We start from the raw sequence: 27,947 nt of genomic DNA on the forward strand, positions 1-27,947 counted from the left end.
CAGATGAATGAGTGAAGTTTTTCTGTCTGAAGATTATTTGGAAACCTGGGTGCTTGTCCCCGGGTCCTTTAAATCTCGTGTGTTTCCCATATGCTTCATCTTTGTAATTGCCAAAGCTGAAAGTCCAGCTTTACACCATTGCTATGCAGTATTGACGTAAATAAGGCTCCCAGTTCCCACGGCAGCTGCTGATGCTCACTTTTCCAACCCTGTGTTGGCAGCATTCCCCTGAACTTGCTCACAGGGATGTCATTCATCAGATGAACAGGTTGTCCAGTGAGGTTGTAGATGCCCCCAGCCTGGAAGCACTCAAGGCCAGGCTGGATGGGGCAGTGAGCAACCTGGTGTAGAGGGAGGTGTCCCTGCCTGTAGCAGGGAGTTGGAACTACATGATCCTAAAGGACCCTTCCAACTCAAACCATTCTACCAAATACTTGTTGGCAGAAGTTTGGGGGTGTGACTGAAGTGGGAGGTCTCTGTGAAGCCCCAGTGAGGAGAACTCCAGCGTAGCAAGTGTTATAATTTTAATAGCAGTCATTAGTATTAAAGAGACACAGCTGGAGGACCCAAACAAGTCACTCTGTGGCCAGCCAAACCAAGGAAGCCTTGTCTTCCAACCAGTAAGCATTTTAATGTTCAGAATTTGTGCAATAAGGCACAGAGCTCACAGTGCATTTCCTCCCTCAGTGGGTTGGTGAGGGAGTGATGATAGAGGAACAATAACAGAAAATAATGGTAGTGAGCAGGCTTTCTCTTTGGTAGCAGGTGGTTTATTTTGAGGAGAATTGTTGGGGGAAGAAGGAGAGAAGCAGATGCACACATATGCAGCCTGGCTGCCCTGCTCATGTCTTTAAAGAAGACGTATTTCAGGACTATGTATGTCACCCTCCAAACTTTTTTGGCCACTCTTCTGAAGAACAGTCTCCAAAATTAATGCCACCAAAAGAAAATCGAGGCAAAATTATAGCATTTTCCCTACCTGTCTGTTCTGCTCATTTGGAAGCCCAAGCAATAGCAGTGCTGTTGGTAAGCACAGGTGTAGATGGCGCAGAGAGGTGCTCCTGGGCAGGGAGTGATGCTGGGCATCCTGCACAGCCCTCCCCTGGGGATTTTCCCAGCTCTGTACATGTATCCCTATGTACTTGCATTACATTTTATATGGTCACTGAGAGAGACTGCTTTGGCCAAATACACATGCAGATGATTAAAGTTCATCGGGGCTGTTGCACAGCCCGGTCTTGGAGTCACGTGTTTATTGTAGCGGCCTCATTTTCTTTAATGATCAGTGGTTGCACTGACAGAGTGGGAAACGAATCCCGAGGAGACGTGAGCTGGGAGGCCGGTGCAACAAACCCGGTGTCTGCTGTGCTGAATGCACAGGACAAAACAAAACGAGCACTTCAGGGCATCCTCCTTCAGACAGATACGGTGTTTTTTTGGGGAGGTCTGACTGGAGGATTTTAGAGCCACTGCGCTCAAGTTTTGTGTAGTTGCTTTTTTCATGCGTTAATGAAGACACAGAAACTTTCTTGTTATGGTGCAATAGGAGAAGAAATATTAAGAGAAGGACTTGAGGATTAGGGACATTGCTGGAAATTGCTTCTGTTTGGGTTCAATTCAGTATGAAACCAAAATGTGTCTGCCTGGAGTGCGGCTCTGGCAGATAGCTTGCGCTTGGTTTTGCCTGTGTAGTCACACACTCACCTGTTCTGTCTCTCTTTTTTGTTGCAGATAAAGAGTTAGGAGTCAGTACGCTCGCTGAAAATGCCGACCCTGGTGCTAGGGGGCCAGCTGTCCCGAAGATATCAGGACTAGAGAGGAGCCAAGAGAAGAGCCAGGACAGCAGCAAAGACCCAATACTTGAGCCCGTGGTGCCTAAAGACCCCTGCCCTCAGGTGGCCCAGCCTCTGGCCCAGCCCCAGCTGGAACCTCAGCCGGAGGTACCTTGCCCCAGCCCCGCGCTCGCCCCACGGCCGGAGGCTCCGGCCCCACCAGCCCCACCGCCGACCGCACAGCTGCCTCCAGCCCCGGAGGAACCCAGCCGTCCGCCCGCGCCGCAGCCTCCTGTGCAGCACCCACCGCGGTCGCAGTCCCCGGTGCAGCCGGCCCACCCCAACCTCCCTGCAGTGCAGCCCCATCCAGCCGCTCAGAGCCTCTCGCAGCCGCTCTCTGCCTACAACAGCAGCAGTTTAAGCCTCAACAGCTTAAGGTAGGCGAGCGGAAAGCCGCGTGTGCCCACATCTCTTTGCAAACTTGCTGCCTGTGGTGGTGATGCTTTATGGTGCCTGGAGGGGGAACTAGGATAGAGGTGACAGCGCATCCCACCCCATCTGTGGGAAATTGAGGGGGATTTGTGGCCTCTTCCTCAGATTCTTCCTTAAAATGAGCCAGAATCGCTTTATTTTCTGGTGTTCCAGGCAGTGCTTGGTAATCTCAAGCTCTGTGTTAATTTGCTTTTGCTTTTCCTGCCTGTCCTTGCACACTCAGGTTTTTGAAGGGGATTTCGTGCAACATAGACCAGTGGAACAAAATCCCAATTCTTGCAGGCTGAGCTGTTCTCTGAAGGCTCTCTGCTTTTACCCTTGCCTCCCTGTAAACCTCTTCTGCTTTCCCCAACTATTGACATGCCCTAGGGCAAGTAATACAGTGCAGCTGCTGTTAGCCCTGCTGACAGCTTGGCATAGGCTTACACTGATGACATTCGGGCTTAATTTCTTCCCGCACTGACAACACCTTGCAGTCTTCAGTGTTTTTCACCTCAGTTGGCCACACAGAGATAATCCCCACCTTTTGTAGGGGGATAACAAAATTAATGGAGATTAAGCAATGTGTTACAGGATCCCATGATGTCTTTGTAAGTCACAGACCTCAGGTTTCCCCTGTGGCAACACAGTGCTCTCAGCAGTGCCTCACCTTTCCCCGAATCTGAGCAGGCACATGGCATCCTTCCTGACCTGGTGAACCAGTAGATGGTTGCTTCATGGTTTGACTAAAACTGGGAGTTGTTGAAGGCTTGGATTTATTTTTAACCAAATTGGTATTGCTTGTCTTTAAAAGCCACTGCAATGTAAACGTGTTGTTACTTGAAATAACGACAAGTGGGATTAAGCACTGTGTGATTATACTGGAAACTTTCCCTGCCAAGGAATGAAACCTGAAAAATTGCAACCAGTATAATCCTGTGTATTTATTGTGCTGATTCAACTCTCTTTATATTGTGGGGGTAAGGAGAGTCATTAACAGAATAATAAGCATGTATCTGTTGTTGCCTTCCCAACTTCATTTCACGTTTTCCACACTCTTCCATCTTTCTAAGTCATAGCAGAGAAATTAAACTTTTATTAATGCAGCAATCACTGATGTTGAGCTTCATTTGCCTGAAAACATGAATCAGAAGCAGTCATGTAGAAAGGACCCGATAATTAAGTAATGAATGCACAGAGCTGATTACTCCTTTCTTTGTGTGCTGTGCCTCTGTTGTTGAGGACAGAATCCCAGCCTCTCAGAGGGAGGGAGACATGTCTTGGGGCTTTGGTGTGGAAGGAGCATAGGCAGTAAGAGATGCTGGATGAGGGAGAGGTTGGAGAAAGGAGTGTCTCGGTGGTACTGATAGAAAAACAGAATATCTTGTATTTGCAGTGTGTTACTTTAATTAGTGGCAGGTTTATCATGAGCCATGCATAGTACATTGGGGTAGAGTATGTGTGCTTTTAGAGCTTTTCTCTCTTCTTTGCAGTGCTTAATTGCTTTTCTTTTTGTTAACAGCAGCAGCAGAAGCAGCACTCCTGCCAAGACTCAGGCTCCCCCTCCACACATATCTCACCACCCCTCCGCCTCACCATTCCCCCTCTCTTTACCAAGCCACAGCCCACTGCATACCTTCACGCCCACCCTCCAGCCCCCCGCACACCCACATCACCCCAATATGTTTGCCCCTCCTACGGCTTTGCCTCCTCCACCTCCATTGACGTCAGGGACCCTGCAGGTTCCAGGACACCCAGCTGGTAGCACTTACTCAGGTAAGAGACAGACAGATCGTGGCCCCAGTGTGGCAAAGGAAACTCAATCTCCAGTTGTAGTCAGAATAACTCCTTTGGGGTCCATTCTGTGAGAGCTGCTGGTTGGGTAGAGGGGTCACTCGCCGCTGAACAATTTGGGTCGATGTCAAAAGCAAAAACCACCCAGACTTTCCCAGTGACTTTTCTTCTGCCCCGGGGATGAAGAATTTTTGGAAGCCTGTGCTTTTCTGTCTGCTCCCCAGGGTAAAACCACTTCAGAGTTCATATGGGGCCACCCAAAATCTGTGAATGCTGTGGCAGATGTCTGTGCTGTAGCTGTGGTCTGTGCTCAGCCTTGCTTCCCTGCAGCCAGCCTGGCCAGGGAGAAGTCTGGTGGCCATGCACACAGCGTCCTGAGGTCGGGTTTGTGCAGGGCTGGGGAGAACAGAAGTGGAGCGAACTTTGCTCTGTTGTACTTTGTGGGAAGATGTCAGTTTCTCCCAGCTCACTGAGAGGGATCTGAGGGATGAATATTGAGGATGAGCAGCACTTTGGTTAAATAATTCCTGTCCATGAAGTAGTGGAGCTGTGTTTGCGGCCACTCTGTTCCCAGTGTTCTTACCCACACTGCTCAGGGACGTGTCCAGGAATTTAAGGAGAGCCTTCACGCTGCGCCTCAGACGAACACTGAAGTGAAGGCAGGGTCCATGAGAGAGGGGAACTGGAGGCTTTCTTCTCTCAGCATGGCCTTTGGGGAAGAGCTGGAGGAGCTTTCTTAATCTGTGCAGCGTCATGCTTTACTGTGAGGAAGTTTAATGTAGAACGTCACCACCGCAGCCAGCAGAAGTTGGCACAAGGTGTGGACAAGTCCCTGAGCTGACAAAGGTTGCTTTGCTTTGTGTTTCAGAACAAGATCTTCTCCGTCAGGAACTAAACACGCGGTTTTTGGCCTCGCAGAGCGCGGATCGCGGGGCCTCGCTGGGCCCACCGCCGTACCTGAGGACCGAGTTCCACCAGCACCAGCACCAGCACCAGCACACACACCAACACACACACCAGCACACCTTCACGCCTTTCCCTCACGCCATCCCACCCACTGCCATCATGCCGACGCCAGCACCGCCCATGGTGCGTACCCCAGGCAGAAATGTGAGGATAAGTAGAGCACAACTCTATTCTTTATTACGAACATTTGAGAGTTTGCCAGGCGGTGGGGAAAGAGCTGCCCAGGAGCGGTTGGGGAGCACAGGACGGGCGGTCCTTTCCCTACTGCTGTTGTGTGTGTGATAGAGCCAGTGGCAGCGCAGGGGCTGAGGGATGAGGCTGCTGGCCGAAGGGGCACTCGTGCCTGGGAATCCCTGGTGGTTGGAGTGGTGCACTCTGGTGCCTCCTCCGTTTTCCCAGCTCATAAAGACCTCGTTATACTTTGAAGGGAGAAAAACCCAAACCAGCTTCACTGGAAGTTCATTTTCTGCGTATTTTTCCTCTCTGTTGGTTGCCTAATAATAGGGAATTAGTCTGTGTTACCAACAGAAATGAAGCAACGAAATAGAAAGTAACTAGTTTGTGCTTTGATCCCTTTGCAGTTTGACAAATACCCTACAAAAGTTGACCCCTTCTACCGTCACAGTGTGAGTTTTATTACTCTGTTTAAAACTGACTTAATTGCTTTTCTGTGGTGGGTTGGGATCACCACTCGATCAATGGCACGGTGTTGAATCTCTCCCTAATCATCACTCCAGGATTTACCATTATCGTTCTTGATCGCTTTGGCTTTTGAAGGCTTGCATTTTCTGGTGCTTGTTTCTGATAAAGATGCAGTATCAGCTTTTCCAGTCAAAAGATCTCTTGCTCATACACCACTGGAAGACAGGTTTGCTGTGAGAAAGACGAGGCAAGAGGTGACCGTAGCGTGAAGCAGTACAGAGCAGCAGTTTCATCGCCGTGTTTCGGTGGTGCCAAAAGCACTTAAAAATGATCTTTTCCCTGAGAAATCTGAAACGAAACGTCAAACTATCATACGAACCCTTGAGGGTTAGGGAATCTAATGGCTATTCTAATATATCGTGTTTTGTTTTATAGAATTTGAAAGCTTGTCTGTTCTTCCCATTTCAAAAGCCTGTCTGACCTACTGGGCTGGTTGTGCTCTGCTTGATGGCAGCGAGGCAGCCCAGCTGTGCAGTAGACACACTTATCTCAGAGCTACCAAAAATGTTGTGCATTGAGATGAACTCAATACGAATTGCAAAGCTTCTGCTCTTAAGGTTTAGAATCTACTGATTCATTTGCTGCTGAAAGATGGGTGACATTTCCTTCTTCATACCAACAAAGGCAGGTATTTCATTCATTTGGACAAGAATTTCTAAATCCAGGAGTGATATTTTGATGAGAGAAGGAGTACTGCATCAGCATTCAGAAATTTGCAAAGCATTTGGCTTCATATGTTGATTTTGCTTAGAAGTGGAACTGGGCGAGAAGACTGGTTAAGATGATGGTGTGATGCTTTCTGCTGTCCTGATTAAACGCAGTTCCTGCTCATAACTGATGCCTGTAGCCCATGGGAACAGTCCCATTAATTCCTGACACCCTGGTTAAGCGTACAGTGTGTGAGTGCCTGCAGGATCACACCTGTGGGAGTGTGAGGCAAACATTTAAGCCGAGGGTAATCACTCAGAAGGGTCACGCTGCTGTTTGCATCACTGTTTGCAAAACTGCACTCTTGTTTGTGTAGCTTTACTTGGATTCAAAGGACAGATTATCCTGAACGTAGCATGTTGATTCAGGCAATAAGGGCAATAATGGGAAATAAGTAATGAGTTTTGGAGAAAGAAAGCACGAAGGTTGATGTGTAAAATAGGAAACAGTGAAATAGTCCTCAGCTGGATATTGTGTTCAGACTCATGGTGAATTCTGCAGGTCTCAGTATTACCTCTGTTCAAGTAAGGTCAAGCTTCCCGTGGTTCTGTGATAGCCAGGGTGCCGGGATGTTGGCCTTGGCACAGGCAGAGCAGCAGAGCCCTGGTGCATTAAGCTTCCCCTGCTTTCCTTCAGGAAAGGTTTGTCCTAATGAAGTTATTGCAAAGTAATCACAGTTGGCGCCTGTTGGATATTTAGCAAGCTAATGCCAAAGATCAACATGATGGCAATAAATTTCACTGGATTAGCAGCCTTGCTAAAGCTACAGCAAGGTCGTGCTAGCCAGAGCATTTCAGTAATCACTCCTAGGAAGAGTGTGGGTTGTGAAGGTACAGAGCTGCTTGCATCAGTTTCCTGACCTGCCCTTTTTGCTGCCATAAGTGCGTACCTGCCAGGGCTTTTTCTCTCCTCCAAATACCTGAAACTTTGGCACATCCATAGATCCTTCTTCAAGGGTGAGTTTCTGCAATAGATCTTCACTGTGTTCGGGTGCATCTTCAAAAAAGCTGGCAGTGTTGTTAAAGCCTGTAAATGAACTCTGCAGGAGTGCAGGAATGTTTGTCAGAGAGTTAAAATTGATGTACGTTAGAAAAGAGAAAGCAGGGGAAGGTCAAATTTAATTAACTCAGCGGTCGTTATAAAACTAAGAAAAGCATTCCTTATTATTAGTTGTAGATAATAGAATATTAAGCCTCGCTCCATCTTTTGAAATTAGTCCATTAAGCACAGAATTAAATACAGAAGACACTGGAGGATTCAAACCACATTTTGGTTATTAAAAAGTTACTGTCAGTGAGGACATGTCTTGCAATGATTTCTCAAATACCCACAGCCCAGCAGCAACTCGTCTGAAGTTTTTTTCTGCATCACTGAGAGGAGCAAGTCCAAATTAAAGAGCAGTGAAAACAACAACAGAAATGCGTTACGAAAGGAGACTTCGTTCCATGCTTTTAAATAAACAATCTCTTGATATCTCTGACATACTGAAATAATTTCCCATATCTCAGTGCCTGTAGGGTGAATAAACAGCCTTCCAAGATTGAAGCTGTTGAAAGGGGAACTCTGATTTTGAGAGAAAGGGTTCAGAAAAGCACACACGTCCCTTGAGTTCAGAACTTTGTGACGCTGATTTACTGTGGGATGTGATTCTCTCAGTGTTTGTCCCCTCCACACATCCAGCTTTTGGCTGTTTGTGTTCAGCTGGCCAACTGGTCCTCTATTTTGATCCCAGAAGCAGCACCCAGGAGGTTCGTTTTCAATTGGCTGAGTTCAAGGTGAAATTGCTTCAGCCAGGAAACTCCTTCAGGTGTTTGGCTGGCAGTAGCAGTGAGGTTAGCAGCCGGCCCCTGCTAGATCCCAAGGTTTCCCAGTGAGAACATCTTTGCAGTGAGATGCTCTGAATCCCCACCTCCTACCAGAAAGCAGTTCTGTGTGTGATCTCTGCAGTTCCTGTGGAATTGTGTGACCTGACTGTGTTACAGTGCAAGGGAAAGATTCACAGCCAGACCACAGAGACCAGATAGGATTCGATCATGATGGTTGACTTGCTTGTTTCTCACGTGTTTGTCTGTGTTAGCGCAGGAGAACTTCGTTTTTGCTGAGTTGTCTTAGTACAGATACACTGGGATCGTTGAGATCAGTGGAGATTTGCCTCTTTTTATGCCTCATGGTCTGTCCTATCAGACCAGTGCCCTCCAGTTTTGGGGGGTTCTACTTTGGCCTTTTTTAATAAGTAATCCTTTTTAGCAATTAAGTTCATCTGTCTCTGCTGCTGCTGGCAGTGGCAGGATATCCTCTCAGACAGGCTAATGAAGTAAAAATTGTGCATATTTTCCTCATTTCCGACAGAAACCATTAAAATCCTAGCATACTAATGGGGTTTTAATGATGCAATATCCTAGAGCTTGTGTAGGTTTGTTTCCCACTCAAACAGTAGCGTTCTGTGCCCTGTTGGCCAGGCCCTGCCTTTTCTCTTGAAATCTTCTGCAAACCCTTCAAAATCCCCATCCAATTTAAAAACCAGTCATTGCACGACAAAAGCCTCAGCTGCGATGGCCCAGTGCAGAGGCCAGGTTGCTGGCTGTATGATTTTGGAACTGCTTTTAAGCTCTGAAGTGAACATCATGACATTTGTGAACATCCCATTGACTGCTTTAACTAACATTGTCGCGGCGGGATCACATCTCCAGCGCTCCTCCATGTACCATTTCCCTGTCTCTGCAGGAATGCTTTCGCTGTCTCGTTCAGCTGCCTGCCCTTGTTTTGTAGCTCACACGCATTTATGCTCCCCTCTCTTTCTCTGTTTCAGCTGTTTCACTCCTATCCTCCAGCTGTATCAGGTATTCCTCCCATGATCCCTCCGACGGGCCCCTTTGGCTCACTCCAAGGAGCATTCCAGCCCAAGGTAGGGTGTGTTTCCATCTCTCCACTCAAATGCACCGGTTGTTCTCCATGCAGTGGCACGGTTAACTTCAGAAGCACTGCCATTAGATCTCAGGGTAGCGTGCAGTAGCGTGAGGTGGTGTAACAATCAGGATTTTAAGAAACAGGGCTCGTTACTGTTTTCTCATTGCCAGAATTATCTCAGAGCTCCAGCACCATGCAGTACATGGATTCAGTTCCCCACTCCTTTGTGGTGGCGATGGTAGTTAAGTGCAATGAGTTTGTTTCTCTTTTCCTTTGTTTTTGTGAAGTCACTCTTGATTTATGAGTGGGAGGAAATCATTTGCTGTAGCCTGTAGTCTCCATGACTGAAGACTGAAATCAGGACTGAAATTTCTGCAGAGGAGACACCTTTCTTAAATTGGCCCATCCACTCTAATGACTGAATATGTAAATTGCAGTTCATTAGTAGGATTCTTCATATATATGGTAATCAGTCTGTTAACAACTCTGTTACTTAATTGTTAGTTATAGTGCAGCTGATTTCTTTTTTCTTCATTTTAAGTGAGGAAGATGTTGTCTAAATGTAGTGTTTTTTCCTCCAAAAGATGCATTTTGTTGTGTTAGCCGAATATTTACATTCAAATCAAGGGAAAAGCTTTAATTTTTTCCAGCTAGATGTTGCCTTTTCTGATGCTCGTGTGGTAATAGTTCATTGTGGATGCAGTTCGCACGGTAACCACGTGGATTGCTGATGCTTTGTGTGTGGCAGTGAGGGCAGCAGTTTGGGCCAGCTCCAGTGCATTATTGATGAGCAGCAGAGCACAGCCTGGGTATCCCAGGTGCTGCTTTAGGTGCTGTCTCATACTGCTCAGCTTTTCAGGGGTGAAAGGAATTCCCAGTGCTGTTGCCTCATGTGTTTCAGCTCACTTCAACTAGTGGGAAGGCAGTGAGCAAAGCGAGTTTGGAAGTTGAGATGATAAGTATGTACATCACTGCGAGGATTATAGCAGTTAGCCTTTTTGCTTAAAAGAGTTGATCTAGGCAGTGTTAACGATGAAGAAGTGCTGTTTTTCAGTTGGTGGTTTAGTATGGCTTTTTACTCATAAATGCTCTCTTTCTGTGTTACAATTCTAGACTTCCAATCCTATCGATGTTGCAGCCAGACCTGGAACTGTCCCACATACCCTCCTCCAGAAAGATCCACGGGTGTGTAAAAAGTGTTACTGTATTCTTCTAAACTAAAGCCATTCCTTGTGAAAATGTTGAGCACGAGGGCTGCCATCTTCTGTATGTCCAAATCAACGTGTGAAACTAAAGCTTAACCTGAACTATTAAGTCAGTGAGATCAGAGGAGTTGCATGAGGACAGTTTAAATCCTGATCCTCCTGTCCATCGCTGGCTAAAGCACGTCGATGCCATGCAGTGCAGAGCTCTTTCCTTGCTGTCAGCTGGCATCCCCACAAGACTGGGGGCAAACTCCAATTCAGCGCAGAAACGTTCAAACCTCTTTGAGATTTACGTTTGTATTCTGTAATTGTTTCTAATGTGGGTAATGACAGTTATTCCCTTGGTTACTGTGTTATTGATTGCAGCTGCAAAATGTGGATGCACTTTATTGATCACTTGGTGCCTCTGGATTTTGAGCTGAAGCACATGTGAACAGCATTTATTGTCTGGCGCTGCATCTTCTGGCTTTTTTCTGTTCTTTGTAAATGCCCTCGGGTTGTTTGCTTGTTTGATTGCATATACATTGTTTGCAACGAGGAACATCATGCAGTCCTGTTTTTCGCAGAACTCTGACAAAAATCAATGTTGTGGAATTGGTCAACTTTTAAGCTCTGCAGAGCTGTTTTCTTTGGGTTCTAGTAGTTCCAGTGTGCTCTAAATTGGTTGCTGCTGTTGAGCTTTATGCCAAAAGGACCCACGTGTTTTTATGTCTGCTCATTCCGCCCAGTCAAAAAGATAACTGGAGCCTCCCATCATTAAGTCATTTCTCTTTATGCTGCCTTTCAGTTTGTAGTGCAGTTTTGATTGTTTCAAGATGATGCCACGTGCCATCACCAAGTCTTCAAATCAGCTCCTCCATCTGTAGATCTCCTTTTAAAGGAGGTGGCTCTCTGGATGTGCCAGCAGCAGGTGCCATTGCTGCTGAATGAGCAGGGCAGCATCCTGCAGGGCAGGGCAGCGCACTCGGTGGGAGCAGCCTTCTGCCCTGCCCAATTCCAGCCTTCTCGCAAGCCAAGCAGCTCTGAAAGATGAGAGCAGAAATTTGCCCAAAGGACGTAGCCGTGTTCTTCTTCAGAGCAGTTAACCAGCCATTTTGGTAGCATTAAATCAACAAATTAATGCAGATGCCAGAGGACAGAGTGCTCAGTGTGAGGCTTGTTTTGTTGCTTGTCAACACTTAGGTACAACAGCCGTGGGGGGAGGGAGGCCAGCTCCAGTACGGAGGCTGAGGACTAATTATTATCTGAAAGGACTTCATTTGAAAGTAAAATTATAACATTTTAATTTCATCTCTTAATGAAGCAATACAAATTTGTTAATTAGAGCAATTGTTTGAGTGACAGGCATGTAACCAAGCTGTCATTTCTTCTTCACAGTTGACAGATCCGTTCAGGCCCATGTTGAGGGTAAGAAACCTTCTCGTGCTACAGTTTGTCGAGCTCGTCTCAGTCCCCGCCGGGTTGCAGCAGCAACGTGTTCCATCTTGGGGATTTCACACTGTGTTTGCTGAGCAGTGTGGTCAGCATCTTGTGGTCACTCGAGAAAGATGAGCAGTTCTAAAGCGAGAAGTTCTCCTGTTCTCACACAACCCCTTATTTCAAACAGCAGAGGTTATATGTTGATGATCCTTGTATTGCTGTGGCTCACAAGGTTCCCTGAGCTGATCCTACAGACTGCCCTGGCAGACGTCTCTTGCCGTTTTAATGCAGGCTGAAGGATTCTGCTTTTTAATGTTCGTTGTATGTTTTGTGTGTTATTCAGTATGGAACTTCCTACCTGAGTATCCTCTTGTCCAGCACACACAGACAATCCAGTTCAAACACAAAATAGTCCAGAGATAAGGATCCAAAAGATTTGATCTTAGAATAATCCAAAAGATATTTTTGTTGGTTTTGCAACATACCCGAGGAAGTACAGACCACCCGAACTCATTAAATCACTAATGCAACCAATTGCTGTGAATAAGCAAAAGACTTGACTTTATGTTTGTGTGTGAGAGAGAGGGGTTTTATTTTTTTACTTTATTTGTAATTGATTTTTAACTGTTGGCTGATTTACACCTAGATATAGAAGGCCTGTGCCATAGTTTGAGTAGTAATTAAGTTACTGGTAGCTTATGGAGCCGCTTTCATTCCTATGATTATTTCTAAATCTGTGCAGGAATCATTATTCATGTGGTTAACTACAGACCCGTAAATAACAAAGTAATGAAAGTGTGTCCTTATCAAGTCCCTACTGACATGATTTCCAGGTGTCCTAGAGGTGGGCTACTGAATCACTGAAGAAGCCGAATCACGCTCTCTGGTTCTTCCCTCCCTTTCTCAGCCCCATGATTTAGAAGCGTGGTGACAGGAGGGATGCAAAGAGCCAGATTAAGCCAGTTCACCTTCCCAACCAGAGTGAACTGACTGGCGTCCAATTTTGGGGGTTTACTGATGAGCCAAAATGTTGCAGGTACAGACCTATGGTTACATGAGAGAGTCAGATTGATTTTGAAAACCATTCTGAGATTTTCAATGTGTTTTTATTTGGATCTTTGGGTGGAAAGGCCAGTCTTAGAATAGCAGCGCTTTTGGAGACGTACTCAGTGTTCTGTATGAAGCAATCCAGCTGTGCAGAGCAGTTGCTAACAGGCAGATTCCAGCAGTACAAGCTGCATTCTCAGCCAGTGGCATCAGAAGATTGCAGGAGTGCAGAAAAACAGAACGTGGGTTTGTCTGGAGAGGAGGATGACCAGGAGCATTCCTAGGGTGCAGCATCACAGGTATTGGAAAATCACTGATTCATGCTGTATCCCTCCTGTTTTTTCCAGAAACCGGGGAAGTGGTGCGCTATGCACGTCCACATCGCCTGGCAGATTTACCATCACCAACAGAAAGTCAAGGTCAGTCTTTGGGCACCTGCTTTTCGCATACATTGCACACGGCAAACTTGTGAGTGGGAGGATTTGCCTCTTGCTGTTAGCAGGTCTGTACCATGGCTAATGCCTTGTTAGCATAACCACAAGGAGCATTAGAGCTGTGCTGCTCCTGCAGATGTTCACTGCATTAATAGGCAGGAAAGGCTGGTGTCTTTGTTTGGCCTTACATTGCAGGAGTCAGGAGCTTGTGTTAGAAAGTGAAATGAACAAGCAGACCCTGCCACTATGCAGTCTTTGTATGCAGCTGAGTTGTGTTATATAAGGTAGTGCTGTAAGATTATGAAGATGTTGAACAGATACTAAAATCTACAGCTAATAGAGTTTAAAAATAACCCTTTTAAACAAGGTTGACAGGTTAATTTGCTGCAGTAGACGTATCTCTCTTCTCTGCTTCCTTATGTTTCCCCTGCTAGTGATCTTCATTCATCTTCCCATTATCAAAAAAGACAAGATTATAGACCTAGAGAGTTATATCTCCTTTTTTTTTTCTATTTTATTGAAAAGATATTTTCTTGAAATGAAATTATTGTTCCCATGTTATCTGTGTCCTTTGAATCTTCTTTGATTTGATATTCAAAGAGGTCATACTGCTATATTTATAACCCATGGTAAATGCCATTTTCATGCAGCCATTTCTTCTATCTACTGACTTTGCCTGTTTAAAAACAATAATAATGCTCAGGCTGTCGGGAAAGAGCATTTGTTTTTTTGAGGCATGGATGATGATAATTTCAAAAGTAATTGGAAAGTGCATTTCACCATCTCAGTGCAGTCAGAAAGTGAGGTATGGTTTGCAGTCATGAAGGCAAAAGTGCAGGCAACCCCAGGAAAGAATGCATGTAGCTGTAGATGCCGTTTGCCTGCCTGTACCTCAGCAGCAGCAAGACACCATTCAGACATGTGTAACCTGTGTGCACACCCAGAGGATTCCTGAGACACAGCCTGAGCCAGACAGCAGCCCTGGGCGCAGAGCAGTTCAAGCTGTGGATCAGGATGACCAGTGTGGGGTCAGCCTGGATTCCAGGCAGATTTTATGCTCCCTAATTGGCCCGCTCTCTTTTAGGAAAAGACTTACAGCTTGATCTAACGTGCCATGAAATTAGTGCAGGCATTTGCATTGAGTTTAGCGGGCCTGGGTTAAGGTGCTGGACCTGAAATACATTCATAAGGGTTATCATCAATAGTGGGGCTCTCTGGAGCAGCAAATGGGAGTAAAATGAATCTGATCAGTTTTCTTCCATATTCTTTTAAGGTAAATCAGCACATTCAGAAGTCTTTTAACACAGCTGTGATGTTCCATTCCTCTTCAGACGGGATTTTTTCGTCGTTAGAACAGTACTGCTCATATGGCGGCAATTAAAGTTTCTGCCAGATTTGCTGTTCTGAGTAATGCCTGTCAGAAGTTTATAACTTGGTTGTTAAGAAGAATAAAAAGAGCTCACAGCCTAGAAATCTGGCACACAGCCTTCAGTTGAGGCATTTGTGTTTTCTGGTCTTTTTAAATCACTGAAGTACTGCAGTCTGACATCTGAAAGACGCGACCTTAACATGACCGTGTTTTGCAGGTTATTATCTCAAAACATTGATAAACCTGCTTTTTTGTTTCCTTTTTTTTTCTGCTCATAGCTTCATAGACATGTTATTAGCACTTGAAAAACAGCTAGTAGGCATGCACATTAACTTGGTCATAACTTTTTAATATGCATATTTATATCATTGTAGTAGTCTGTACTCTGAGCTGGCACGGTATTAAATATTGATTTATTAAGCGTAACGTGCTCCTGAATTACTGTTCAGATCTACTGGTTCAGTGTTACACGTTGGTAAATCCTTTCAGCTGACCTGCACAATTAATCAGCAATCTGCATTTAGGGAGTTCTGGCAGCACAGGTAATTGGGAATTTGGTTTTCCTCTGCATTCTATAAAACTGTTCAAGTGGGAACCACTAAAGTGAGTCTGTGACACAACGAAGAACCCGTCCTTCATCCACTTATCATATACAGTACAGCCACATCAGGAAAGACACTTTCAGAAAGAAAATCTGCTCGTTCTAATACCATGTAAATAGAGGCAGTGACATGCAGTGCTTTGAATTTGGAGTGCAAGCTGTCAAAATGAGACTTGAGTTCTTCTGACACAACTGCACCTCATATGTAATTTGCTTCATTTTAGCCCCTGTCTTGCTCGATTGCAGTTTGAGAGGCACTGAAAGATGCGCAGCATCAAGTGTTGCTTGGCTGCAGCTCCACATTTAAACGTGTGATGCTTGTGGTGTGTGTGTCACTGTGATGAGTGATCCCTGCAGTCAGAGGTCGGCTGGCAGCTCTGCCTCTTGCACTTGGTGCTTTCCCTGCTTTCAGCATGCCTGCCCACCCGGGGCTCACATCCAAACTAACAGCTCTCTTTCACTTTGTTTTTATTGTTGTTTTAAAGACAGACCTGTACTTACAACCAAGGATGTGTTTAAGGCCTCTTCAGAGATTGCAGTGTTTGTTCTGTTCAGTCAAGTCTGTGCTAAAACCCTTTGCTCCAGAGGGGTATATGTATTTGTGAAGACACTGGTGAACCCTGGGCATCGTTTGGGAACCTGAGGTTGTTGGCCTGCTGTCACGAGGCTGGCTCTGCTCCTATGTCCAGGGTCCTAAAAACAAATATCTTTGTTAAATCATGAGTTGTTATGAATACATTGCCATACCCACAGCATTCTGAAAGTGCCTCTCAGGACGGTCTCTTGCAACTCTTTTTTTTTTTTAATATATTTCAGAAACAGATGCAGTCAGATCCACACAAGCTGGATTTCGGCCTGAAACCTGAATTTCTGAGCAGGCCCCCAGGCCCCAGCCTTTTTGGAGCCATCCACCACCCCCATGACCTGGCCCGGCCCTCGACTCTCTTCTCTACAGCCAGTAAGTATTGAGGATCAAACTCTTTCTTTGGCATGCTCATTAACATGCTAATCTGTGCCACGTTGAGAGGAAATTTCCCATATGCTTTGGCTTATGAACTTTGCAAGAGGTGCCAGAGGCTATTAGTCTATTTGATAAATATTTTAAAATTATTCCATATGGTTTTTGAAAAAAGAACAACAATGTGATGAAATGCCATGCAGGTTATACACGGAGAAACGTTTCACGCAGCGATATCTGCATCATGGAGATGACAGGTTGGAAATACGCTCTGCTGTGTGTTCCCCTTTTTTTTTTCCATACTGACACATTTCTCCTCCACCTTCTGTAACTGACAACTTCTGTTCAGAAAAGCAGCTGCTGTTTGCATAGGAGCCTGACCTGAGCGTACAGCAATCTCTGCTTATGTGAGGTGCTGCTTAAGAATGAGCCTAGAATGCAGGAGGTCCCTCCCTGAGCATCACTAGGAATTCACTGCGTTGCTTTGTTTTGGCAGGTGGGGCTCATCCAGCCGGCACCCCTTTTGGTCCTCCACCTCATCACAGCAACTTTCTCAACCCAGCTGCTCATTTAGGTAAGTGCAGTACTGCAGTGAGCAGTTCTTGGCCCTCTCTGTGCAAGCCACTCACTGTGAATACAACTCAGAAATAACACACAGGTATTTTCTGCCCCTGCTACCCTCGCAGGATCTGCTGTAGCTTGTTGCACTGTGAATATCCACTGAACTGAGTTAGTTCAGTTGTTCTGTCATTAGCCAAAAGGCTGTGTTAGAGCTTCATGGAGTGCAGTCTGAACAGCCACCATCTTTTTTTCAAACCCAGAAGATGCTCCTCCATAGCCAGTCCCCAGAGGTAACGGTTAAGCACACCCTTAGCACCACAAGGCATGGGCGTGTTGACAGCTGGATCTGCATGATGGACCCTTTAGCACAAGCTTGAGGTCACGCCTCTGAATTTGTAGCAAGCTTGTGAGTTTTTGCACTCTGCTTTTACTCTGCTACTGTGGCAGAATAGTGCCACACTGGTCTTACTTCATGTCTTTTGGTGTAGACCATTAAAGGTTGTCCATGTGCCAGTTTAACCTTTACAAATTGTACATTTTATCCATTTGTCTTCTGTAACCCAAGCAGCAGTTCTAAATGTACCTAATAGTAAAACTGACAGCGCCATTTAAAATACTTGAGAGAAAAAACCATCTGGGCGTTAGAGGAGTAGCAGGAGGTTAGGATTCAGTGTAGTTGTGTTTATAAGCAGTCAAAAAATACTTGAAGATTAAGGCTCAGATTCAGAGAGGTGTTTCTGTTCCAAACTGCTACTGAGATGTCTGCTTTTTATTTCAGTGAGTGGGAAGCAGATCCTTAAAATCTTGTGATCTGATCTTAAATGTGTATGGCAGCGAAAAAGTAGCAAATAAACGTTCAAGAAAAAAAAAAACATTCAACAAATGTTAGTTTCCTTCTTATTTAGTGATATAATAAGCAACCTGCTGCACACAAGAGCATCAGAGATCAGGACTTTAATTTGATATTTTGTTTTGCATAGGGAGTGATTCAGGAGGACCACCAAAGTGCTGCAGCAGATTCATGGTGTGGTTTCATCGTTCTGTACTGAGCTGCCTACAAAAAATGCTCAGTTTGTCCTTCCTCTTCTCAGGGCTGATGTCAACAATTTGATGTCAACAATTGATGTCATCAATTTCTCTGAAATGGAGAAGGGAATTTGCTTCATCTGGCTTACCTGCACCCTGTGTACCTTAAGTGCCAATGGTTTTCATAGTCCATGCTGGTTTTCCATACAGTACTAGCAGTAAATACCAAGAGCATTACAAGCTGCTGAGGTCAGCAGAACATATTAGTACAGTAAGACATCTCATATATATCCTGCCTGTGGTGTAGGAGACATGGCTGAGGCATGGCCTGAAGGTGTTTTGCAAGCACAGTTGCCAGACTTACTAATTGCCTTGCTAGACAGGGTTGTTTCCTGAGGACAATCGAACTGAGTTGGAAGGGAATGAAAAGAAAGAAAAATTGAGATGTTTGCAGATTTTAAGTGGAGTCGCTGCTTTTGCTGGATTGCAGGCCTCCCTGCTGTGTGTAACATCTTGTTTTGCTTCGAAGTAGAAGTTTTTCTTGTGAGATGATCCCATACACCTTGCACTGGAGAAAAGATCGGTTCGTATTTCCCACCCTCTCACCATCACTGCTGTGATGCAGAGAGGATGATGTTGGTGGACACAGACCGAGCTTTCATGCGGGCGTAGCACAGCTGGGTAACACAGTAATGCCTTCTCACAGTGAGCAACACACCAGTGAGCTGTTTCCGTTGGTTTGCAGAGCCTTTCAATCGACCAGCTTCCTTCAGCGGTCTCACTGCAGTGGGTAGCAATGCCTTCGGGGGACTCGGCAACCCGACAGTCAGTGAGTAACCTCCTTGTTTATGAATTCTTGTTTGCCGTGTAATTCAGGACGTGGAGTGATGGTGACTAGTTGCTGTCATTTTATCAGTTGCGTAGGTCACGCATCAGTAAGGGATGGTAATTTGAAAAGCGAACTTTTTCTTTTAAATAACAGCATTTTTAGTCACTGGTAAATGATTTTCTTTTTGTTTCCTCATAGTTTGGGTTCAGCGTCACCATTACATTGTTTATTAAAAAAAGTAACTGCATCCATGAGTGTGAGGAGTTTGTGGGATTCCACGTGGTTTTGTTGCATGGTCAAAGTAGTTAACGTGCAGTGCTTATTTGTAATCCCCAGCTGTGGATGAGAACATTCTTTTTTCCTTTCTCACCAGTGAATCCAGGACTTGTGCCTGGAAAAGATCACTAACCTGCATTTATTTGTCCAGGGTCATCAACATTTCTCTAGATTTGGCCAGTCACAAAAGATCATCCTTTCAAAAGTCACTCTCTTTCACCATACTCCAAATCTGGCATGATTTTGGTCGCGTATTATATTACTTTGGTTCAGGATCAAATGCAACAAGTTCCATTATTTATATTCAGTATAATGGTCATTTCCTGGTGTCTCCAAAATATTTGGACTAAGGATCATTGTCACTTCTATCTTTCTACTTTCATCCCCTGTCAATTTTATCCACAGCATTTCCCTATCCAATTAAAACAGCTGTCAGATGCCTGCCCATTTTTAGGAATGAGACCCTCTAATGAATCTCTGTTAATTTCCTTTCCTTTTCCAGCTCCCAATAATATGTATTCATTTTAACTCTGAGTGCTGTAAAAGTTTTTTTGGTAAGTACCTTCACTAGAGCATACCTTTTTCTTAAACCTTTTTGTTTTCCACTTCACCATTTCAGCACCCAACTCAATGTTCGGCCACAAGGATGGCCCCAGTATGCAGAGCTTTAGCAACCCTCACGAGCCCTGGAACCGACTGCACCGAACTCCTCCTTCGTTCCCGACCCCTCCGCCCTGGCTGAAGCCAGGAGAGCTGGAGCGCAGTTCATCTGCTGCAGCTCATGACAGAGATAGAGATGTAGATAAACGAGACTCATCTGTTAGTAAAGATGACAAAGAAAGGTACGAAAGAACACTTCCAAGAATTGTCTAGTTCAAAGCTTGGGGCTCCGTTCCGCTTTTAACCCTTCCCAGCCTGGCACATTGTTAAACCAGAGCTTCAGAAGAGGGACCCTCGGGGGAGCTGACGCCATCCCCGCCTGCGGTGCAGCGCAGGCAGTAGGGAAGCTGCAGATCTGCCTCGGGTGCTTCCTGCTGCATCTGTTTCTCTTCTCACTTGCACCTCAGTTCATCAGAAGGAGTTTTGCTGGAGCAGAGTTCAGGCGGTGTCAAGTGAGAATAGAATGCTTGCCTTGTGGGTGACATTTTTATAGGTTTTTTGAAGATTCAGTGTGTGGATAGGTGCCTGACAGGATGCAAAAAGAGCTATGAAGTCCATCAGACACGTATCTGCACCTGTGAATACTTAACTTTGCAAATCCGATCCTATCTGCAGAACAAATAAGCCTGCTTCCACCCCCTAAAATGGCCTGAGGAGAGAAACCACTGATAAAGTTGTAAAATGACACCAACCATGAAATACAACAGCCTGGCATTTTCCAGTACCACAGTGAGCTTCAGTGCATGCCACCTGTGAAATTGGCCTGGATTGCCCTGCAGAAAGCACGCATACATGCACTGCTATTGCTTACCTTCAAGCACGGTTTTTCTCCAGTGTTTTACATGGACTTGCACTCTAACATGTCCAGGCTGGGAAGGGTTAATGAAAAGTAAAACCTGGTCATATTTTTTTTTTGTCAGGACTGTTCCCATTCTACAGTTAACTCCGTAACAATTCCTCTTAACATTAAAGTACCAAATTATGAGAATTTGCCATTCAGCAAGTGTCATGCCTTCCTTGAAAAATACAGAGAGGCTGATTTCAGCTTTTTCAGTTGTGGCTTAATGGCTTTCCTGCTAAGTTTGCACATTACTTTACTACGTAATGGCTATTTGTTTCTAATTTTTTAACATAAAAAAATATTTAGGGGATGTGCTTTTCTGACTTCTCTGTCACTAACCCAATATTAGCAGCCTTTTCAAAAAGAAGTTATGCTAACTCATTAGATATTCTAAAAAATACATTGAAGAGCTTTTCTATGTTATTGTAAAATGTGAAGAGCAAGTCAAACTTCAGATCTTGTCACCTACATTTTCCATTTGGAATATTTTCTGTTTGGTAGCATAGCTTCATTATTTTCATGTCCGGTGTTAATGCTTCCAAATCAATTTCTGTTAGAAATTGGGGATTCTGTCCTGCGAAATGCTTAAGCATGTGAGTAACTTTACTGGCTTGAATGGCAAAGCATTTTAGTTGCTAATGATACGGGTGGCCTTTACAATTACGTGATTCTTTCAGTTGCTGTTTTGTTGCTTTGTTATGAGGTGTTCCTGCTGAAGAAAATCCCTTTCAGAAATACATCCCCTGCAAACAGCTTTAGCATTGCCTGAACTCCATATCATAGCTCAGAACATGATTTATTTTCAGTGATTTGAGAGTTTAAAAGTAAACGTCATTCATCCTTCATGTTTCTGCACAATTATGGCTACCAGTTTAGTACAATAATGGTTTTGCTGATCCAGTATCGCTATGCATCCGTGTGATTTTGAAGAGTTCTACTTTGCAGCATGCTCACACTGTTCCCTGTTTGAGAAGATGCAGAGAATTCCTTCCTGGAGACGTTCTCCCTACGTAGATAATGTCTGGTGTAGCTTATGAGCCTCATACCTCTCCCCTGCCCTTCAGTGGCACCCAGCAGGGTGTGGTTGTAGCCTCACCCTTCTGATTGAGGTCCCAGTCTGTGTGACCTATTTTTTGCTAACTTGACCAGACAGAATGGGGAATCGTGCCCAGAGTGCCGGTTTAATTTCATCTCAGAGTTGTCCCGTCATCAAAATTGCCCTGAGCTTTATCTGCCACCGCACGGGCCGTTAGACAAAAGCATTCATCTAGACTTATCATGGAAGGTCCCTCGCAGGTTCCTCCGAGCTCTCCTTCTCCTCATTTCAGATGGCTGTCAAAATGAGTTGCAGCGAATCGCTTATTGCTCTTTTAGGATAACGTATATGGCCAGAGTGCTGCGGCCCTTCCCTGGCTGCAGTGAGATAGGATAGATCCCTGAGGAGTTTAAGATGGAAAATAACGTGAAAGTGCAGTCTGTGAAGTTCTCCCAGGTGCAGAGCTGGCTGGGGAGCTGCACTGCCACGTCCTGTTACAGTTCTTGCTTCCTCCTGGAAGACTGCTTGCAGCTTCTTGTTGTTGTTCAGGACTCTTATTACTGCACTCCAGCATTAGAAAAAAAAATTAGTGAATACAGCTGTTGTGCAAAACAGAATTTGTTCCTTCTCTGTGTTAATTAATTTAAAAGATGTCACTGAGCAATTCCATTCTAATGAGGACATCAATGTGTTTGTAATCCTGGAACTTTAGAAAGAATACAATTACCTATTGTTCTCTCTGTCAACATAAATGAAGCAAAGTAATTGGCATGAGATGCCTTGCACATTATCTGTCAGTGGAGCATACAGCCTCAAAGCATACCTTATTTAGTCATAAGTTCATTTGAGAACATGATCTTAAGTTTCTTTTTTAGGGAGACTGAGGCTTAGAGCTCTTCTCGTATTATTAATCTAAGGAGCCCTTGATAGATTTGAGGATAAAAAAATTACTCCTTCCCTGACCAATGGGCAACCATTTACATAAGTGAATGATTACCTAAGTAATCAGTAATCTTGAGGTAATGCCATCAATGTAACTGAAGAGGATGAAATTGGCAAAGGAAAGTGTTATTTGGATTGCACATATACTTTCTTTAATTACAGAAAATGTCCATTATTTTGTTCAGATTTTACAAACAATTTAAAATATGTAAATTACACAGAAAAATTGATTAAATATGAGTGAAAGGACTCAGTCAGCTCCCCCTAGCGAAACAAAACAATTAAGAATGCCCTGCAGTCAAGTTTTTATGACTTGGTCTCACTGTGTCCAAATCTGGAAGTTTCTGGAAGAAAGACTTAAATGTTTTGTGGAGAGCAGGAGGAAAGGAAAGTAGAGGCAGGACAGTGTTTGGAGTGTTCAGGGCACAGTCAGTCAAAGCAGAACCCGCTACCCAGGAGTTAATTAGTAGTCCGTGCAGACAAAGCAGCTCTGGTATCAAATGCTCCAGCACTTAACAGTTGCATTCTGGACTCTTAAACTTTTTTTAGACATAGCCCATAAACTGACGATTTCGATACAGCAGAAGATTCTTCTGGTGAGGTCCCAGTAATGACAGTTTCCTTTTCCGAAGATATTTTTAAGCAGTTCCTGCAGTTTCACAAACCAGAAGTACCTACAGCTTAGAGGTACCCAGAGAAGAATGTAAACTGGAGCTGTTCAGGGACTGCAGAGGACCCTGCTGCTCACCCCTCACTTTTGCCTTTAACAGCATGCTGTCCATCACTCTGATGGAACAGAATTCCCGTATCTAGCAAACAGCACTTGCCCAACACCAAATATCTGGAGCTGTCTTCATGGAGAAACTGCAGCTCTGAAATCAGAAGCAGTTAGTGAGACCTGAAAAACATTGGAACTGAGGAATTCGTTTTACCTTTCAAATTTGATTCAATCTAAATAGGAAGGCTACTCCACTTGGTCAGCTCTGCTTTCAGAAAGTAGTTGGGACAGGATCCATTCAGATATGTCTTTTGTTATCTGCTGCCAAACGATTATTTTCTAAATAATTCTAAATCTTGTATGCAACGTAAATAGGTTTCAGAGATGGAAAGAACTTGCAGTGTTTTGAAGGCTTCCTGGCCAGTACCAGGGAGATAAATCGGCAGCCTGCGCTGTGCTCACTCTACTCTAGAAATGGGAAAGGACTGGTAGTCTTAAAAACAACAGAAAACAAAAACTCCAGAGAGGCGCTGCTTTGAGAGCTAGTTTGAATGATGGGCATCGCTGCTGAAGAAGTCAGTGTATAATCTATAGATGATGGCCAGCTCTATTCAAAGACCTGCACTGGGGCTTTTTTCACACTTAGAGAGGTGCCTGTCTTTTTGGAGGTGATTGTCTCCACAGTACTGGTGTCTTGTGAAGCTTTCATCTTCAGGTTTGAGAAAGAAATTAAATTGTGAGAAGTGAACTGAAAATCTGGAAGGATGAAGGCAATACAGATAAGAAACTTGTAATGTAGAGAGGCACGGACGCTTCTCTATAAGTCAGTTGAACAAAATATTGGCTATTTTCCCAAATTTATTCTTAACAGAAGCAGTGGGTAAAATCCTATTACCCGTGTAGATGTAATTGCCTCCACTTTTTTTTTCATGAAATTAGTATGTTTTTGTTATTCTCTCTCCTTTTTGCAAACAGTTAAGGCTGTGATCCTAGAAATATCTTTTCTATAGCTAGCTTCCTTGTGATCCATGTGTGGACTTCACTGTTTGAAGTTTCAGTCAGATCACTCACAAAGCAGCTACTTCAGGGATCTTCTCCTGCACTGAGATAATAGAACAGACCTAGTGTAGAGATGGGATGCTCTTCTGGTGTTCTGAACTTGTAAAAGAAGCATTGCATTAAATGGTGCTTGTTATTAGCCTTCTGCAAATCAACAAGTATAGTCAGACATCCTCAAGGCTTTGTTTTATTTTTGAGAGTTTCTTGTGCTATAATTTTTACACTTCTCTTTCTTCCTAGAGAGAGCATTGAGAAAAGACACTCCAGCCATCCTTCGCCAGCACCTATCCATCCAGTAAACTCCCTCGGACATAATCGCAGCTCCAGTGAGCAGATCAGGAGCCATCTGAATCCTGAGGTTCGAGAAAAAGAGAAACCCAAAGAGCGAGAGAGGGATCACTCCGAATCTCGGAAGGAAATTAATGTTGAAGAGCACAAGGTGAAGGACAGCTATATTTCAGAGAAAGAAAGCCTGAGCCATGAAAGCCGAGTGGTGGAAGAGTCGAAGCAAATGTCCAGGGTTCCTTCACCCTATGCTAGGCCACCTGTTGTGGAAAGCAGCAGGCCTAACAGTACTTCAAACCGTGAGGCTGAGAGGAAGAATGAGCCAGCGTACGATAATCCGAAGAAAAGCAATGAAGTCAAAGTGAAGGAGGAGCGAAAGGAAGACCACGATGCTCAACATGAGGGACCTCAGACTCACAGGTCGTCTGATCAGCCACCGCCTATATCTACATCTAATGTCCATCCAAGTCCTTTAGTGTCTATGCCCATGACGGTGGGTGTAACTGGGATACATCACATTAACAGCATCAGTGGCCTGGATAGGACTCGCATGATGACCCCGTTTATGGGCATTAGCCCAATTCCTGGTGGAGAACGCTTCCCCTATCCTTCTTTCCACTGGGATCCAATGAGAGATCCCTTGAGAGATCCTTACAGAGAACTAGATATTCATCGGAGAGACCCCCTGGGCAGAGACTTTTTGCTAAGAAATGACCCCCTTCACCGTCTTTCTACGCCAAGGTTATATGAAGCCGACAGATCGTTCAGGGATCGGGAACCTCACGACTACAATCACCACCACCATCACCACCACCCTCTCTCCGTTGACCCTCGACGTGAGCATGAGCGGGGCAACCACTTGGATGACAGGGAGCGGTTGCACATGCTCCGAGAGGACTACGAACATGCACGCCTGCACTCAGTTCACCCGGCCGCCTTGGATGGACACCTGCCTCACCCGAGCCTCATCACACCAGGACTTCCTAGCATGCACTACCCCAGAGTCAGTCCCCCGACAGGACACCAAAACGGTATCCTCAATAAAACTCCCCCCACAGCAGCTCTCAGTGCCCCTCCACCACTTATTTCTACGCTGGGGCCTCGGCCTGGGTCTCCGAGAAGGACTACTCCTCTGTCAGCAGAGATGAGAGAGAGGCCTCCTTCTCACACCCTCAAGGACATCGAAGCTCGATAAGCAGAGCGAGACTAAATAAAAAGCGGAGAGATTGGGACAGAACATTGTAAATGAACATAAATATAAAGACCTTCTTACTAGTCTATTGATACAGACTGGGAATGTGACCCACTGTACAATATGTATAGACCTGAGTGCAAAGATTTTGAAATGTTTTTTTTGTATATTATATGTTGAAATTTTCCAGATCTTTTAGCTAAGTCCATACGTTCCTCGTGTCTCCTACTCTATTTTATTTCTAGTTTAAAAGTTTCAAAATTTGAACTGAAGAACAAGACATTAATCTGAATGATTTGCCTAGAAACAAGCCACCACCAATGACAACCGTACAAAGCTCTTTCAGACCAGAAGTGAAGACATTTGTAGATATTTATGTAAAAAGAGTGCTTCATGGGTTAATGGTTCATATATGCAAAAAGGGTAAGATGAAAGCTTTACTTTGTACAAATGTAAATAGATAAAATTAAGTAACATAATACATTAATACTTCTTAAACTGTGCTATTTGCAAACTTAATATTGATCAACACAGACTGCTTATGCTGTGTTACATATATTGTTATAGACAGCTAAACCCCTTCAACTATGCAATTAATTTTAAGGCTTTTCACAAAAGCCTTTATAACTCAAAGGAGCCTTTTCAACACACAACATACTTAAAGTCATATTTTCCCTGAACAAGCTCATCTGTACCTGAAACCTGTTTCTCCTGCTTGTTTTGATGAAGAAACAGCCCACTAGAAGTGTAGTTTTCTGTCTGAACCCCTGCATCAAGATGCTGATGTTACTGTACCTCGTGTATTCCTCAGCACGCGTCAGGTTAGCAGTCTATAATCACTGATACTGTCATGGCAAATAGGTTTTCAGTCACATTAACCTGGGTTGAACCGAGTAATAATCAAATGCTGGCTGTTTTCGAGAACTTTTGTCCCTTAACACATCAGATTTATTTTTGGAAGAACCTTTGCTAACAACCATTCATGTCTGTGTGTCATTTTTCTCTGTACGCACACTTTTTTTTTTTAATAAGTGATGTTTAGCTACACTGAAACAAATCCTACAAGAAAGCCAATACTTTTCTAGAAAAATGATGGATATGTTTTCACTGTGGATCAGTAGTTTAATTAATGAACTCCGCTGCAGATTTCATAATGCAATTTGTTGTATTTCAGTTGGTAATAAAGTCTGTGAATAGTTAACAGGTCAGCCTTGTTGTTCCCTAATCACAGAAGACGTGAATTCACATGAAGAACGTGGTCCTTTTTAACAAAATGCATCATTCTTCTGAAATCTGTCTTTTCATAACACACTTTTTTATAACGCATTAAGTTTCTTATCTAAATATTTGGAGAGAATATGACTTTATCAGAGAGAATTCACTATCTTGTCTACTGGACTGTAAAATATATGTATGAAATAAAATTAGTTCCATTGGTCTTCTAGTGTATTAAAGTGCTATCTGAATTTGTTATCCTTTTTTGGAAAAAAAAAAAAAAAAAAAAAAAAAAAGAGAAAAAGAAAAAGAAAAAAGGTAACTACAGACAGTTGTTTCTAATGATCAGAGATCTATTTTAGTAGTCAACTGAAGGTTTAGTTGTGAGCTTCAGATTTTGTGAACTCCAGATGTTGTGCAGTGTTCTTTTTCCGTTTTGTTTTTTTTTTCTTTTTTCCCTTTTATTTTCAATTTTTGGTTTTGGTTTTTGTTTTTTTGGTTTTGGTTTTTGTTTTTTTTTTAAAGAACAGAAGGAAAAATACAAAACAAAGAAAAAAAAAACCAACCCTGAAGAATATGTACACTGGAACCGTAGCGGTAGCTTTCAGTATTGTAAAGAGATTGTTATATACCAACCTTTTTGCTGTTTATCCTGTATGTAATAAAGTCCTTTCTAGATCCTATGTGAAAAGAAAAGTGAAGCAGCTCTCAATCTTCAGCATGTTTCCTCATCAGCGAAGACTTGTGTAATGTAAATTGTGCCATGTTATTAAAAAATGTGAACTAAACTGCTAGGTGCTTCTTTGTGTGGAGTACCCCATCGTTGCTATGGGGGAGAAATGATACCTTTTCCCAAGAGTGGGTTTCTCTTCAGAAGAAATAGCTGTTAAGAATGGAAAGGACATGACAAGACTTTATAAGCTATCTTACAGAAATGATTTTCATGGTCAGGTA

At 44.0% G+C, this 27,947-nt stretch overlaps 1 protein-coding gene and 1 long non-coding RNA gene across 2 annotated transcripts in view; both read left to right on the forward strand.

The window, feature by feature from the left end:
* Positions 1 to 1,948, forward strand: part of LOC122166462 — a 42,283-nt gene extending 40,335 nt beyond the window's left edge. Inside the window, exon 3 of the long non-coding RNA XR_006170814.1 lies at positions 1,732 to 1,948. This is a non-coding gene — a long non-coding RNA (uncharacterized LOC122166462). The remainder of the gene's footprint in view (positions 1 to 1,731) is intronic.
* A 180-nt stretch (positions 1,949 to 2,128) lies between these two features.
* AUTS2 (activator of transcription and developmental regulator AUTS2) lies at positions 2,129 to 27,493 on the forward strand. The gene is made up of 13 exons (XM_042830261.1): positions 2,129 to 2,209; positions 3,766 to 4,019; positions 4,906 to 5,126; positions 5,585 to 5,629; positions 9,223 to 9,318; positions 10,434 to 10,505; positions 11,903 to 11,932; positions 13,339 to 13,410; positions 16,212 to 16,353; positions 16,850 to 16,927; positions 18,686 to 18,769; positions 19,665 to 19,887; positions 24,542 to 27,493. The coding sequence occupies exons 2-13, from the start codon at positions 3,926 to 3,928 to the stop codon at positions 25,779 to 25,781; spliced, it is 2,397 nt and encodes a 798-aa protein (XP_042686195.1). The 5' UTR covers positions 2,129 to 2,209; positions 3,766 to 3,925; the 3' UTR covers positions 25,782 to 27,493.
* The last annotated feature ends 454 nt before the right edge of the window (positions 27,494 to 27,947 follow it).

The sequence above is a fragment of the Centrocercus urophasianus genome, unplaced genomic scaffold (genome assembly GCF_019232065.1).
Source record: "Centrocercus urophasianus isolate 14NV4802_14NV808 unplaced genomic scaffold, USGS_Curo_1.0 seq_33, whole genome shotgun sequence".
Lineage (NCBI taxonomy): Eukaryota > Metazoa > Chordata > Aves > Galliformes > Phasianidae > Centrocercus > Centrocercus urophasianus.

Excerpts from the sequence above, each read along its gene's own strand:
- AUTS2 (XM_042830261.1), top strand. The coding sequence starts at position 3,926 with ATGTTTGCCCCTCCTACGGCTTTGCCTCCTCCACCTCCATTGACGTCA. Across the intron at positions 16,354-16,849 it reads GACTCTCTTCTCTACAGCCA|GTGGGGCTCATCCAGCCGGC; the intron begins GTAAGTATTGAG and ends TTGTTTTGGCAG. Across the intron at positions 19,888-24,541 it reads AGTAAAGATGACAAAGAAAG|AGAGAGCATTGAGAAAAGAC; the intron begins GTACGAAAGAAC and ends CTTTCTTCCTAG.